Source organism: Carcharodon carcharias, chromosome 4 (genome assembly GCF_017639515.1).
Source record: "Carcharodon carcharias isolate sCarCar2 chromosome 4, sCarCar2.pri, whole genome shotgun sequence".
Lineage (NCBI taxonomy): Eukaryota > Metazoa > Chordata > Chondrichthyes > Lamniformes > Lamnidae > Carcharodon > Carcharodon carcharias.
In genome coordinates this window covers 190,696,466-190,713,628 of record NC_054470.1, presented here as the reverse complement: position 1 = coordinate 190,713,628, position 17,163 = coordinate 190,696,466, and the positions used below count along the sequence as shown (strand labels likewise).

Here is a 17,163-nt window from a genome sequence, read left to right as displayed (position 1 = left end):
CGATCCCTTCCCCCCACCCCACCCCCACTAGGGCTATCTGTACCTTGCTCGTCCTGCTTTCTACCTTTAATGTCACCTATTAGCACATTCCTTAGATAATATCACCACCTTCAACACCTCTTTGTCCTTTTGTCTATGACATCTTTTGGTTATCTCCACCTATCACTGATCCTTTACCTAGCTCTACTTATCCTGCCTCTCCCCCCCTTAAACCAGCTTATATTTCACCTCTTTTCTATTTTTCCTTCATTCTGTTGAAGAGTCATACAGACTCAAAACGTTAACTGTGTTCCTCTCTGCAGATGCTGTCAGACGTGCTGAGTTTTTCCAGGTATTTTTATTTTTGTTTTATATCTTCTTTGGATTGAAGCAGGTCAGAAAGGGTGTCATCAGTTACCCCAACTACTATGCACTGTCATATCAGCTCAGAGTTAAGATCACCATATTCACAGTCTTCAGACAAGTGATACAAATCGTTGATGAAGGTGTCCACAGGTTCTCCAGGCTTTTGGATCCTTCTATTAAACTTTGCTCTTTCTAAAATTTTGTTACTCTGGAGGTCAAAGTAACTGTCAAAGATTTTTATGACCTCTTCAAATTTCTCAGATGATCCATTAATGCCTTGTCTGGCTATTACATTGTCAGCACTTGCACCAATTGAATACAACAATCCATTAAATTGCTCATGTCATTACTGGACAAATCAGATCCCAAAATGGAACCTGGCTTGATAGACCATAATATTTTTTAAACCATGGAGGATACTTACTGAAACACATTCACAGGAGTCTGATGTTGGCTTTTTAATAAAAAGACAAAACATTTATTAAACAAGAAACATTAATTATGTTACACTGGACATCAAAAAGGTTGGAAAGATTTCAACACAGCCACAAAAGGAAATATGATTCAAACTCACACTATCCCTTTTATCCCAGCAATACCCTTACAGACCCAACACTCCAGTGAAGAAGCACCACTAGTTCCATACCAAGGCTAGAGCTGGTTCAATTGTAAAGAGGTTTCTTTTCCAGTAGACTTCTGAACATTCACTAGAAGTCCTTCTGCAATTGGTATCTCCCTTCAGATATCCAGAAAACTCACTCTAAATTGACTATTACTATAACTTAAGAGCAATATGTATGAGTTCCTTAAAATAATTTCCTCCGCAGTCTGGCATCATTTCCAGCGAGAGAGAATCTTAGACATTTTCTGTCTTCACTCTGTGGCATACACATACCAACTGAACTAAAATCTAACTTTCTGTCTCTCCCTGTGTCTCTGTGGATCTCTCTCATTCCTTTGCTATGCAACGAGGATAGCTTTTTCCTTTTTATGTTTGTTTCAACTTCCCTAAACTACTAACCCCTTGGTAACCCAACTCTTCACTTCAGGAGTCTAAAACCTCTTAAAAAATGCATGGGCAGAATTTTCTGCCTGTCGGGCAGACGGAGTTGAAGTGGCTGTGGGCGGGCGCAGACTCGATCGGTGCCCGTGATCGAGTCTGCATTGCCATATTGTGCGGGTGGGCCAATTAAGGTCCACCCAGCGTATTTGCTGACTTCCGTGAATAGCGTGAGTGTGTGGGCTGCGGCGGGCATACACAGACCCCCAGGTCCCATGGTGACCCGGCAGTCTGTTTCAAGGAAGGCCTGGCAGCCTCCTGCAGGCTGTTCACAATGGCCACTTCCAGGTCACACCACAGAGGGTCAGATGAGCAAGGCACACTGGAAGGAAGGGCAGAGGAACAGGGCAGGCTGCAGGGTCTGCCACAGGAGCAGGGCAGGCTGCAGGTTGGGCCAGCGGGGGGCCAATGGGGCCCCTCGCTTTTCTGATGACTGCCTTGCTGCCCTCGAGGAGGTGGCAGCACGGCAGGAGGTGTTGGTCCCCCAGGACGGGAGGAGGAGGCCCCCCCACATGACCAACCATGCCTGGGAGGAGGTGGCAGAGGTGGTGAGCTACCGCGACGTGGTGTGGCGCACCTGGATCCAGTGCCATAAGTGCTTCAACGATTTGTTGTGCTCTGGAAGCATGAGTACCATGTTGGCATTGGGCATTTAACCCAGCAGGTAGCATTAACCTTTGTGGCCCCACCCCATCCCTCCTACTGTCGTGACTGCATTGAATCATGTTGGGCATTTCTCATGCGCTGGATAGGCAAGCGGATAGTGCCCACGCTTACATCAGCCTGAGTGGTTCATGAGGAGATGAGTTCTCCCCCGCACCATGTCTTGCTCTTAGTCACACATGACTGGTCTTGGGGCAACCTGCAGGAGATGCAGCTAGACACATACTCAGAACTCCAACACATGTCCTATTCACGGTGATGAGATTGTGGAAGAGGAACCTCAAGGTGTCGTGGCCAAGAACCATCTGCTGCCCTCGATGCTGCACATAGTTGCGCCTCCTTGCTATGGGAACAAAGACCGTTTGTTTCCTAAAGTGAGGTACGCAGAATGTGTCCAAGGTGGCCGTTGACGGGTGTTGGGAGTAGGCGTACTATCTTTGTGTGACTGATCAGCAGTAGCGGGAAGAAGAGGCACTGGAGGCCTGATATGGCCCACTGTGGTTGGGTTGCGGTGTGCGCGTGCAGAGTCCATGTGCAAATTGCTGCAGTGAATGGTATTCTCTGTTTTTCAGGAGAAGAATGCTCATAATGCGTCTGAGCGTTCAAGGACTGGAGGCGGCCAGGCTCACCTGCTGATGTTAAGCCACTTCGAACAGGAGGCCCTGGAGCTTGAGAGGCGCCATGCACCGAGGTCACCTGGTGTCAGTGAGGCTGGTGTGGAATGGCCAGGTATTTGAGGCCAACAGTGATATCCGCTATGTCCTCCCAACATCCATAGCACTGATGATTGTTTAATTTGTTACTGTTGCAACATTGCTCGGTCACAGAGTGATAGAGTAAGAGGTGTGGATCATCGAAAAAGGTCCTTCGGCCTTTCGAGGATACGAGCGTCAAACACCTTCCAAAGTCTCCTAATCCCATTTCCCAGCACTATGCCCATGGCCTTGTATGCCATGGCGTCGCAACTGCACATCCAAATACTTATTACATGTTAGGAGGGTTTCTGCATCCACCACTCTTTCAGGCAGTATGTTCCATATTCCCAACACAGTGTGTGTGCAAAAGTTGCTCATCACTTCCTCTGTCAACCTCATGCCTCTTACCTTAAATCTATGCCACCTGGTTACTCATCCCTCCGCCAGGGGGTAAAGTTCCTTTCTGTCGACCCTATCTATGCCCCTCATAATTTTATAAACCTCAATAATGTCACCCCTCAATCTCCTCTGCTCCAGGGGAAATAACTCCAGTCTATGCTATGTCTCCTCATATGTCAAACTCTCCAGCCCAGCCAGCATCCTGGTTAATGACCTTTGCACTCTCTCCACTCCAATCACATCCCTCCTGTGAAGCGCATTTCACAACAGCACTCAGCACTACGGCTGTGGCCTCGGCAGCGTTTTCAGCACTTGGAACATTACCTCCCTGCTCCTTTATTCCTCGGCTAATAAAGGCAAGTATGGCATTTACCTTCTTAAACACCTTATGTACCTGTCCCACTACCTTATGGGGCCTATTGACATGCATAGCAAGATCTCTCTGATCCTCCTTACTTTCCACGGTCCGACCATTCATCGTGTATTCCTGTGCCTTGTTTGTCCTGCCCAAGTGCATCACCTCACACTTATCCACATTACATTCCATTTGGCATTCCTTAGGCCATCTGACCAGCCCATCTATATCTGCCTGTAATGTAAGGCTATCTTCCTCACTATTAGCCACCCCACCAATATTCGTGTCCATGGGATCTGGAAGGTTGAGTGCATAATGAGCCAGGGGCAAAGGGATGAATTCTATCACTGTGTGCATGCTAACTGATCCACTGTCCTTGTTGTTCATTTCAGCATCTTCAGAGCATGGCCGCCAGGAGGAATTGCAGATGCACCCTCTCATACCTGAGGGCCCTCAAGTGTCACCTGCGTCACACCATTTCTGCAAGGCAGACACCAGCGCAGATACTAGCACCTCATTGGGCTAGTGTCCCAGGGCACAGTGGAGAGGGCACTTCACAATTGCTGGAGGAGCTGGCAGAGACAGAGAGTGCCGATGGTGCCAGCAGTCGGAGAACAGCAGGGGACCAGGCACATTCTCAATCGATGTGTGATGATGTGTCTCTGGAGTCGTTCGTGATGCAGCAGCTGCAGGAAATGCGGCTGGGTGTGCAGGAGCATCTGGGAGTGATATATGCTTCGCGGAGTCCAAGCAGAGCAACACTGATGCAATGAGCCTCATAGCAGAGCGTCCTCCATGGAGAGAGTGGTGATTCTCGTGGAGAGGGGCCTCCAGGAAAACAAGCAGTGGTTACACTCGGACCTGCAAGCCCTCACAGTGCCAGTGGCCACAGCTGGTCAGTGCCAATTTTGGAGATGGTGCGGGCTTCAAGTTTCCCAGCTCGTTGCCCATCCATCGACAATGAGCAGGGAGGTCCGGAGCGACCTCAGGTCGGCACAGCAGCTGCCTGTCGTATCTACGAGCTCCTTTCACGGCACTCCAGATGAGGGCACCAGCTGTTCCGCCCCTCCCCCGGTGACCGCTTTATCGGGTGAGGCTGCGACGACTGAGGAGATGCCAGCTGTGGAACTGGCAGTTCCCACCCAGGCAGGCCCAGCACAGGCTCCACGGGCCAGAGGACATCGAGGTTATCGAGGTTATCGCCAAGGTTATCGAGGCGAACAGGAGAGCAGGGTCAGCAGGCTGCCTCAGATGCCACTGTGAGCGATGGGGCAGCATCAAGATGTAGCACCTGTAAACGAAAGCGTAAGGCACCTTAGGCACGCCACAGGTTTCTCACTGATGCTTTTGTGTTGGCCCGAGATTAGGTACTTATAATTTTTTTCCACAATTAGGGATGGGCAATAAATGCTGGCCTAGCCAGCAATGCCCACATCCCTTGAACAAATAAAGGAAAAACTCTAAAATGAAGCCAAACTTTCCTTAACACACAAATAAAAAAAAATTAAATTTAAATCTGTATCTTGTTCCCAACGCCCACAAGTACAAATATAATACACTTAACACAACAAAGACTCTAAAACTAACAAAGTTAAAACTAACAAAGACTAAAGAAGCTGGCTCATGTTCAAGCCATGAGCTATCTCCATTCGGACTACTACTAGTCATGTGAGTCCCTTTACATCATCGTGTGGGCAGTACTGATTCCCCACATTAATTCTTCCATCCTGAACACCCTAATACTGCAATGTAGTTGGGATTCAGGGAATAGACAAATTCATTAACTCTAATATGACCCATCAGATTACATTTCAAAAGGAAAACTATCAGTACCTTGAATGTACATGAAAGATTTCTATTGGCATAAAGACACTGCCATAGGAACTTATTTTCATTTTCCCTATTTCACATTGCTTATTCTACTTGAGCCAGCAAAAAAAAATTTGTTGGGTTCATCACTATACAACATTCCATTAGAACGAAGCTCAATTACAAGTTATTGGACTTACAGAATATTTATATTGCTTGTTACTTCCAGTTATCTTCTTCTGTGTAATTTTCTTCCTTGTAAATAAACTAAAGTGCTGGTTTAGCCTGAATAATCCAACCTGATACTGTAATATTCAGAATATGGTGGGAAACCAATATTACCACGACAGTGTGGATGAGGGTAATGGTTAGTCCTTTGGCAAAGTATTCCACTCGCGGCACCCATAAAGTAGCAAGTTTCAGTTCATGGGTTTGCTTGTGAAAACTGCCCTTTTGATATAACTATGATTTAAAGTATTGTGAGACTGTCTGAACCGTAATGATTATAATGATCTCTTTAGCCAGTCTGCGTATGAATTTTCTTCCCTCACTTCTCCTATACTGATATGTGCCGCTGTGGGCTCTCCCCTCTGCCTCTTGTTCCTACTATAACACATTCCCCTCCAAGGTGTCAAAATTACAGGACTCCTTACCTCTCACCTTTCTCATATAACTTACAGACTTTAACTAATCATCAATTCCTGATTTACCTTGTTTTCTCTTCTCCTCTTATCAAGTTTGGTGAGTGTCCTGCACTGCAGGTTAAAGCCTATTTACTTTTCTCCTCAAAAAAAATCCTGTTTTAATAAGACTTGGCAACTGTAAAGGAAGGAAGAGCTTTATATAAAACCTATCAGGCACTGTTCCAAAGTATTTCACAGACAACCAAATACTTTTGCAGTGTAGCCATGTAGTCATGTAGACAACAAATTTGTGCAAGTCACCAACAATATATGAGATGTATGACCAGTTAATCTGTTTTAGTAGTTTTGACTGAGGGATGAATTTAGTCCATAAAGCTCCTTGTGCCCCTCATCAAACAAGGTTACAACAAAGTGTTGATGATTTAGGTTTTGGTCAGTTCTTTTACTAAAAGAAGCATAATTAAAAGTTGGTCTACACAGGCCCACCTTAATCTTATCTAGTGCATTCACCTGTTAGAACAACAGTGACTACACATAAAAAGGATTTGCTTGGCTCTAAAGCCCTTTGAGACGTCCTGAGATCATAAACGGTGCTATATAAATCCCAGTTTTTTCTTTATTATCTTATTGTAATTGCTGTTTGTGCACCTGGGTGCTTTGCTGTTTTGTAAACAAGGTTGATGTAAGTCAATAATACTGAGAAATTCTGGGTCATTGTCAGCATCCCCCTGGCAGCAGAGCAATTTCCTGGTGATAATCAATTTAAGTAAACAACTTTCTTATTAAGAAGTGAGTTAACATTACCCAAATGCTTTATGAAGTATGATTTTCTTTTGTTCATTATAACGAAATTCAAAAGTCTATAAAAATTGTGTTTGTAATCACTGTTAGATTTCCGTGATGGAAGCAGCATGGCTGAGCATAAGTGACTTGTTGAGGCAACATAGGATGCCATGCATCATGAGTCCTGTCAGTGTTCTCTCAAAGGCCCATTAATTGTGGTCATTGTGAGGCACTGATATATGACTGAAAAGCACGAGCAGGATTAATGATATACTGCATAGATCTATCAGGAGAATCAGGAGCAGCACTGACAGCCACAGTCAGCAGCTCAGCTTCAGCCTGGAATCTCCAAATGTGCTGGAGAGAGGGTACAGTAGGGGAACATGAAGGGCAAAATAAAACAAGAAGGAAAATGTATGTACCCTAAAAAGCTAAATTATGGATTTCAGCCATACAGCTAAAATCACAGAATCACACAGCACAGAAGGCTACTTGGTTTGTCTTGTCATTGCTGCTATTTGAAAGAGCTATCTAATTTAGGCCCATTCTCCTGATCTTTCCCGAGGGCCCTGCATATTTTATCCCTTATAAAACAAATATAATTACCTTGAGGCACGCTGCATGAAGGAACAATGAGTAGGGGTGCCACTATGAACTGCTTCCTCAACACAGGTTACAAAAACCCTCAAGGCCTTGAATGGATTCCCCCCCCCCTCCCCCGCACTGATCTCTCATGACAATGGCTCAAACATAACAATAGACAGCCAGGCCTCTCCAGGTAGCATGCTACTTCAATGGCTTAAAGACTGCCATCCCTTTCAGAACATCTAAGTTTTGGTAAACTGTCATCTACTGCTGTGGTGTGTTAGTGTACCAACGTACAGGAAGTAGCTGTATTTAGTCTCATGTGGTGACCAAGTCCCAAGATACCAGAGATGGCACCTGTGTAACATCTGTATTAAAAATAAAAGCTTTCTGTTCCTAGTTTATTGTGTTAGAGGCACAAGACAAAAATTAAACCCATGAGATTAAAGGGACGGTGGCAGTGTATACTGGGGCTAATTAAGGAAGAGAATGCTAAGAGTAATGTTCTCCAGTCTGGACAACAGAATACAGAAGTGTTTCCCAGGTGTCTATGGCTCTGGACTTGGGTATGCAGAGATAATTTCAAAATATGCAAGTGACATGAAACTCAGAATTGAGAAAACAATGAAAAAGATAGTAACAGACTGAATGAGGACATAGACTAATAAAATGGGCAGATGAAATTTAATACAAAGATGTATGAAATGATACTTTTTGGTGGGAAGAATGAGAAGGGGCAATATATACTAAATGGTACAATTTTAGAGGATGGAGGAACAGAGAACCTGACTATGCTTGTACATCAATATTTGAAGGCGGTAAGACAAGGTAAGAAGGGCGTGAAAGCAAGGATCCTTTATTTTTTATTCATAGAGTACAAAATCTAAACCTTTAAAAGACACATTTTGGGCTTCAGCTGGAGTCTTATGTTCAATTCTGGGTACTACTTTTAAGGAAGGATGTCAAAGCCATGGAGGATATGCTGAAGAGATTTACCAGAATGGTACTGGGGATGAGGGACTTCAGTTACATTGGAGAGACTGGACAAGCTGGGGTTGACCTCAGAGCAGAGGAGATTAAAAGGAAATTTGATAGAGTTGTTCAAAATCATTTATGGTTTTGATAGAGTAAATAGAGAGAAACTATTTCCAGTGGCAGAGGATGGTAAGCAGAAGACACAGATTTAAGATGATTTACAAAAGAAACAGGCAACATGAGAGCATTATTTTTTACACAGTGGGTTATTATGATCTAGAATGCACTGCCTAAAAGGGTGGTGGAAGCAGATTCAACAGTAACTTTTAAAAGAGGATTGAACAAATACCTGAAAGGAAAACATTTTCAGAGTTTTGGGGAAAGAGCAACGGTTTGGTATGAATTGAATAACTTTTTTAAAAAGCCGGAACAGGTGCGATGTGCCAAATGTGCTGTATCATTCGATGATTTTATGTTTCTAAGGCTGTTTGTTCACTGGTTCTTGACAATGCTAACCTGAGAGGAACCATGTAACAGTCAAGCTCAAAACCAAATTAGGTTGTAGAAATGGGCATGAGAATTGCATGGGTTCCCATGCAATTCTTAAAGCCAAATTGCATGCAAGTTGGAGAGCGACTGTTAAATCATATTTTTCCCTGCTTCCAACTAATACTTCTCATGGGGACTGAGGGTGAGTGGATGGAACTAACTGTTGTCCCTACTAAATCCATGATGGAAATCTCTGAGATGTCTTGTTATGTTTTGCAGCTTCAATCCAGGGAATTTGTAAGCAGAATATTTACAGGTCAAAAGCACAACTGTGACAGATCATAAGATCACCCCATTGAGATGTATTTTGCAATTAATATCCAGATATATCGAGATCCCCACTATAAGAGCTTAGGGAAATGCATTATCCTATAAAGAAGTATTATATAAATGCAGTATTTTACAAAGAAATACTTTATAAATGCAATATTTTATGAAAGACAGAACAGACTGGGCTTTTTTTTTCTAGAAATAGTGACCTGATAGAAATCTTTAAGATTGTGAAGGAGTTTGATCAGGTAGATGTGGAGATGCTTCCAATTGTGCAGGAAGTCCAAATCAAAGGATCATAAAAACTGATATATTCAGTAAGGAATTTAGGAGAAACTTCTTTACTCAGAGAGGGGCTAGAACTTGGAACTTACTATCATTGGGACTTATCTGCTGATTATTCTTCAACCAGTTAGAATGAGTGGTGGTGGGACGGAGAATCCGTAAACTGGTGAGTACACAAGCAGAAGACTTTGATTGTCACATCTCTTAAATTCTCCCCAAACACACAGCTTTACACACAATTAATTACTTTGGAGCGCTAGACAAATGAGTACAACAGTAAAATTGCACAAGTCAATCTATTATTTTCCTCACTGTGGTGTTCGTGTAATGAAGCTGAGACTTTGTGAGATGGTCATGTTTTAAAATATTTCCTTTAGTTTATGTTGAATGTTTTGAAAGTGGGGTGGCGGAGATCATTCTAATTCTGCCCAGAGAAAGACCCATGTGACTTGATTGTCATTGGGAAAGCAGCCCAGTCCAAAACCTGTAGAAAATCAAGTGCCAGTTTTCAGTCCTTGACACTAAGACCTTGTGTCTTTTTGGACACAAACTCTTTGACTCAGAGATCTGGAGAGAGAGAGAGTGAGAGAGATGCTGCTGCTGGTTAAAGAAGCAGAGATGCTACGGCTGTGAGAGCAGGATGCTTGCAATCGTAGATTTTCTGTTCGGAAAGAAGAAGCTGGAACAGATGGGACTTTTGGAGACTTAAGAAACAAGGAGTCGCCAGAGTGGATCTTGTGGCTGGAAGTCAGTTTGAGGATATCAGAAGACTGAATGAAGAGACTTTCAAAGGTCATTGCAGTCTATGGAGATATAGGGCAGAATTTTGCCCTTGACGGGCGGGAGGGCCCCACCAGCTCGGCGGCGGGTGGGCAGCCGATCGCTACCGCCAAAACAGGCACCACCGCCATTTTAAGTGGGTGGGCCCAATTAAGGTCCACCCAGCGGGCCTCCCAACGGGAAGCGCTGTGCGGGGGGGAGGGGGGGGGGGGATTCCCCAACTGTCAGAGTGCGCTCTTTGGCGCACGCACGCGAAAGAGCACACACCTCCCTGAGACTAAGTGCTGCCTCAGGGAGATCACTGACAGTGTTTGAAACTTTAAAAATAGAAAAATAAAAAATCATTAACATGTCGCCCTCATGTGACAATGTCACACGAGATGGGACATGTAAATAAATTTCACAAAAACTTTATTAAACTTTTTTAAAACAGACATGAAACCTCATCCCACCGGTGGATGAGATTTCATGTTTTTTCAGAAGCCCGCCGGGGCTCCTGGCCTGCCGACCAACCTTAAGGTTGGATGGGCAGGTCCTTTAATTGGTTAACTACCCTGTCAATGACCTCAATTGGCCATTGACAGGTCAGCGGGCGGACAGCTGTCTGCCCACCTTCCTGAATAGTTAAATAGGACGGGATGACATTGGGAATACCCTCCAACGTCATCCCGCGTCATTTTTGCATCGGCAAGCGGGCTCCGCCCCCAGCTCACCGACGGAAAAATTCTACCCATAGAGTAAAGGTAAAACCTGGGCAGACATTCTTCAAGTGTAATTGCAAATCGAGAGTTTCAAAGGGTATATGTGCTGGAGAAGGTTATGGAGGAGAATGATGGTTGCCAGCTGAAAATTGCATGGCACTCTCCTTGCCAATTCTCAAGTGCTTGAAGTGTTTCCGGCAGTGGATCCACATCCTCCACACCACACTCCAGCTGCTCACTTCCTTTGCGACCTCCAGCCAAGCCTGTTTGGCAAGGTTGGCTGGCCTCCTTCTGACACCCTCTGGAAAGAGCACCTACCCCTGTGCCCTCATAGATTCCAACATGCCCTTAAGTTCCACATCAGTGAATCGTGTGTCTGCCCTTCCCTATCTGGAATACATCTTGTATCTCCTTTTCCCTTTGCAAATTTTTAATCCACAATTCATAGTTCTGTGTATGCTACCGGTACCCCATTAAAAACTCAGCCCTCAATTGGGCTTCTCACTGCTTCTTCTGCCCTCTGCAGTTCATTGGATGCCAGTCTGGAGGAACACTTTTCATTGGCTGACCCCCTCAAAATTCACCTGGAAGGCCCACTACTTGCATGGTGGGTTGCCGAGTCCATATGGTCCCAATACTGTCAAAAACTAAGCACTGGATTTTCACGAAGTTGGTGAGAATCTGTGGACCTTTAAAAATTGCAGCTGGGACCCGATTGCATTATTCCTGACCCCATTCCCAGAGTTTCTGATTTTCACAAGGGTCTTTTAAGGGTGCACGTTGATTCAGAATGCAAGCCCACCTTGCATTCACAACCTGGTCAGTTCCGTTGTGGGGATGGGCATGTCCTAACCCTCTACAATTTTCATGGAGTCAGACCAGGTTTTCAAAGACTCATGGTTCATGGCACCTCAGAGATGTCATGAACCACACTTTGCATGAAGGAACCTTTTGAAAGGTACGTTCAAAAGGTCTTCCTCATGCCCCCATGCCAAGGGATGCACCCCACACGGACCGCTCGACCCCTCGTACCCCCTGTCAAGCTATGGCATTTGCATGCCCATTCACCCACTCTACTCTGTATAAAACCAATGAATGCTATAGTGACAGTAGGATGTGTAACAAAAATCTTATTAAAAAATAGTCATTCATCGATAACTTTCCACTTTCTTAAAAAAAAGCTTCTGTTTGCGACAGGCCAATAAAAGTGCCAATCATCCAGACTTTTAAAAGTATCAATAGCAGAAACTGTAAGCACTCGAAATCTATTTATCTTGTATAAATAAACATTGTGCAATTGACAGCATAGATCACAGAATCACAGAATTTTAATGGCACAGTAGGAAGCCATTCAGCCTATCATGTCAGTATCAGCTCTCCAAATGAGCATTATGACCAAGTGCCATTGCCCTGCCTTTCTCCCATATCCTTACACGTTGTTTCTATTCAAATAATCATCTAATGCCTTCTTGAATGCCTTGATTGAACTTGACTGCACGACATTTCCAGGCAGTGCATTCCAGACCCAAACCACTCATTGTGAGAACATGTTTTTTCTCATGTCACATTTGTTTCTTTTACAAATCACTTTAAATCTGTACCCGTTCATTCTTGATCCTTTTGCAAGTGGGAACAGCTTCTCCCTATCTACTCTGTCCAGGCCCCTCATGATTTTGAACATCTCTATCAAATCTCCTCTAAGCCTTCTTCTCTCCAAGGAGAACAGTCCCAACCTCTCCAATCTATCTTTGTAACTGAAGTTTCCCATCCCTGAAATAATTGTTATAAACCTCTTCTGCACCATCTCCAATATGTTCACAACCTTCCTATAATGTGGCACCCAGTACTGTGCACAACACTCCAGCTGAGGTCTAACGAGTGTCTTATATAAATTCAGCATAACCTCCTTGCTCTTGTACTCTATTAATAAAGCCAGGATATTATGTGCTTTATTAACTGCTTTCTCCACCTGTGCTATCACCTTCAATGATCTACGCACATATACACCCAGGTCTTTCTGCTCCTGCACCTCCTTCAAAATCTTACCCCTTATTTTGTATTGTCTCTCTATGTTTTTCCTACCAAAATGCATCACCTCACACTTCTCCGCAATGAATTTCATCTGCTACCTATCTGCCAACTCCACTAACTTGTCTTTGTCCATTTGAAGTTCTATACTGTCGTCCTCACAGTTTACAACACTCCCAAGCTTCATCTCATCTGCCATCTTTGAAATTGTTCCATGCACACCAAGATCTAGATCATTATCATACATCAGGAAAAGTAAGGGTCCCAATACTGACCCCTGGGGAACTCCACTACAAACCTTCCTCCAGTCCAAAAAATATCCATTGACCATTACTCTCTGCTTCCTATTTTTCAGCCAATTTTGTATCCATGTTGCTACTGTCCCTTTTATTCACTGAGTAATAACTTTTCTCACAAGGCTGTTGTGTGGCACTATGTTAAATGTCTTTTGAAAGTCCATGTACGCCACATCAACAGCATTACCTTTTCTGTTACCTCTTCAAAAAACTCCAGAAAGTTAGTTAAACACTATTTCACCTTTAGAAATCCATGCTGGTTCATCCTTATCAACCCATATTTTTCCATGTGACTGCTAATTTGATCCTGAATAATTGTTTCTAGAATCTTGCCCACCACTGAAGTTAAACTGACTGGTCTATAATCGCTGGGTTTATCTTTACAACCTGTTTTGAACAAGGTTGTAATGTTTGCAATTCTCCAGTCCTCTGGCACCTCCCCAGGGAAGACTGAAAAAATATGGCTAGTGCCGCTACAATTTCTACTCTCACTTCCTTCAATATCCTTGGATGCACCTCATCCGGTCCCAGTGCCTTGTCAACTTTAAGGACCAACAGTCTATTCAATACTTCCTCCTTATCAATTTTAAACACTAGTGACAGAGTTTCCTCATCTCCCACCATGGCCTGGGTAGCATTTACCTCCTTGGTAAAGACAGATGTAAAGTATTCATTTAATACCTCAGCTACAGGGCTTGTACCCAGGAATATTTAACTCCCAGTTCTACCCTTCCTTGAGCCAGGTCTCTGTTATTGCCACAATATATTTCCATATGGCAATCTGCGCCTGTAACTCCCCAATCTTATTTACTGTATTTTGTGCATTCACATACATGCATAGTAACCCTGATTTAGATTTTGTTACTTTCTCCCTCGCCCTGACTCTACCTATTAACTTACTACTCTAGTATTATCTATCTCTCCCAGTATTTTGTGCACTCTGGTATTCCTCTCTAATATTCTCCCTTGGTTCCCACACCTCTGCCGAGTTGTTTTAAAGCCCTCCCAACAGCACTACCAAAACACCCCAGCTCTGTTCAGGGGCAACCCATCTGGCTTGCACAGAGCCACCCCAGTGTCCCAGGAATCTAAAGCCCTCCCTCCTGCAACATCTTTCTAGCCACATATTCATCTGCCTTATCTTCCTATTTCTGTACTCAATGGCACGTGACACTGGGAGTAATCCGGAGATTGCTTGCTAATTTTCTAACTAGCTTCCTAAATTCTGATTGCAGGACCACATCCCCCTTCCTAACAAAGTCATCGGTACCAATGTGGACCACGACTCCCCCAGAAGAATGTCCTACGGCTGCACTGTGACATCTTGACCCTGGCACCAGGGAGGCAACATACCATCCTGGAGTCATGTCTACTGCCACAGAAATGCGTGTCTGTTCCCCTATGCAATGAATCTCCTATCAGTATTGCTCTTCCTTTCTTCTTCCTCCCTTCCTGTACAGCCGAGCCGCTCATGGTGCCTCAAGTTTGGCTCTGACTGCACTCCTTTGAAGAACCAGCGCCTTGACCAGCTTCCAAAACAGAAAACCGATTTGTGAGTGGGACCCAAGGGAACTCCTGCACTACCTGCCTACTTCTCTTGGAATGCCTGGTGTTCACCCATTCCCTTTCTTTCTCCAGGCCCTTAAGCTGCAGTGTGACCACCTTTCTGAAAATGCTATCCATGTAATTGTCAGCCTCGCAGATGTGCCACAGTGACTCCAGCTGCTCAAGCTCTGAAACCCCGAGCTCAAGTTTTTGCAGCTGACAGCACTTCCTGCACATGTGGTCGCCTAGGACACTGGTAGCATCCATGACTTCGCATATATTACGGGATACGCATTCCACTTCATTGAGCTGCCATGCCATGTCTTAACTCTACTTCCCTTACATTAACTTTATTCTACTTTGGATTATTCATATGACTTTATTATATTAGCCCTAAATTTCCCTTATTTCTGCCGCTTCTCAGTTAAATCCAAGTATACTTGTTTAAAAATATTACACTTTTCTAATTTACTCACCAGGTCCTACTTAGCAAGCCTGCCGCTCTTCTTTTTGAGGAAAGGTAGAAAAGGAAATTTCCAGGAAGTTTCCTGTTAGATTAGAGAGCGAGAGCTGTTAATCAAACAATGCTTCCCTCAGGCTCAAGTATTTCAACAGGGGTAATGGATTTCAGGACTTAGCCAAGCCTTATTATGTGTTCCTGGCTGAGAGGCCAAACATCCATTAGAATACTAAGACACTTGAGCCCAAGGAAAAACATTGCTTGGTTGACAGCTCTAGCTCTCTGATCTATGCTGTCAATTGCACAATGTTTAAATATACAAGATGAAGAGGTTTCAAGTGCTTGCAGTTTCTACTATTGATACTTTAAAAGGTGTGGATGATTGACACTTTTATTGACATTTAGTTAAAAAAAATTTAAGATACAAAGTTATCAATGTTTTTAAAGCTTTTTTTTACACATTCTACTGTCATTATAGGGTTATTTGATTCAATGCAATGTATAGTATACATTGAATGGGAATGGGTGCCATAACTTGGCATGGGGGCATGAGGGGCCATAGGGGGTGTCTGAGGAGCATATCTTGGCATTGGAGGCATGAGAAGCCAAATGGAGTGCATGGGGGCCATAAGGGGGCATGAATGGCGCATGGGGAGTGTGTGAGGGTGAGGGAGTGTGAGGGTTGGGGGCAAGAGGGTCTTATGTTTTCATTATAACTGGGATGAAGTCACAGCACAGCAACAGACCTTTTAAACAGCCCACAATGGCACCTGGTAGCCCCTGTAGCTGCCTCCGAACCACTTCCCAACTCAGATGGCCCAGCTGCAGTCCACACCACCCACCTCCCCACAGCACCCTCCCCCACCGTCCCCCCCACAATATAAATCCTGCCTTTGTGGGCGCATTCTCCCGAGGTCGGGGGCTGAACCAGGAAATTTCCTGACTCCCACTTCCTGCCTGGAGATGAAAATCCAGCCTGAAATCCATGAGATTCCATCCAAGCTATCATGTACCATTCTTGAAAGTTTTCAAAGGACTGCTTCCAGAGGTCCTTGATTAAATTTTAAAAATCTGGTTAACATCTAACTGAAATCCCAACCAATTTATTTTCTTTTTCATGCTTCATTGACTTGATCTATTGCTAAAACTTCCGACCCACTTTTCCTAATTGTGCAATGGCCAAATAATTCTGTAGTTATTTGTCACTCGATTGGTGAGCTGATTGAGCCCCTTCACAATCTTAGATGCGGAGAAGATGTTCTCACTTTCAGGAAAGACCAAAACTACGAACCATAAATATAAGATAGTCATTAATAAATCCAATACTGTATTCAGGAGAAACCTCTTTACCCAGAGAGCGAATAGTGTGTGGAATGTTTGAGGTGACTAAAAATATGCATTTAAGGGGAAATTAGATACTAATGCCCATGAGGGAGAAAGGAACAGAAGGATATGTTAATATGATTAGATGAAGATTGGGGAGGAGGAGAAGGCTGGTGTAGAGCATTCATACTCAACTGTAAATATTACGTCAGGCCCTTTTGATTGGTATAATAGATTTGCTTTATAATCTGACTGATATTTTAGGAAGGTGTAGTCTCTGTCTCATTGTTCTTACTCTTGTAATTCAGATTCCCAGAAGTACCTTTGAGCCTCCCAAAGAGAAGCAACTGCTGGAAACATGTAAAAGGAAAAATCACCGCAGAGCAGAGGTTTGGATACGTTTGTTTTCTTTCTCTTGCTGAATGCATTGACTGTTTGCAGGTGTGTGGTTCCATGGATACAACCCACCCTGCACCACCTCGCTGTTCATAGGTGAACCCAAAGGGCAAGTGCTGGCAAGCTATTGGTGATCAGCCAACATCCCCACACCCTCATTCCTACCAATGGTTGCTGGAGAACAACAATGGGTGAGGATTTGTCCTCCTTATCTCAT

General features: G+C 44.0%; 1 protein-coding gene across 1 annotated transcript in view; it reads left to right on the top strand.

Annotated features, from left to right (window-relative positions):
• cfap99 (cilia and flagella associated protein 99) overlaps positions 1-17,163 on the top strand; it is a 155,047-nt gene that overhangs the window by 43,926 nt on the left and 93,958 nt on the right. The window contains exon 6 of the mRNA XM_041185362.1: positions 16,859-16,939. Within this exon, the coding sequence (XP_041041296.1) occupies positions 16,859-16,939 (81 nt within the window). The remainder of the gene's footprint in view (positions 1-16,858; positions 16,940-17,163) is intronic.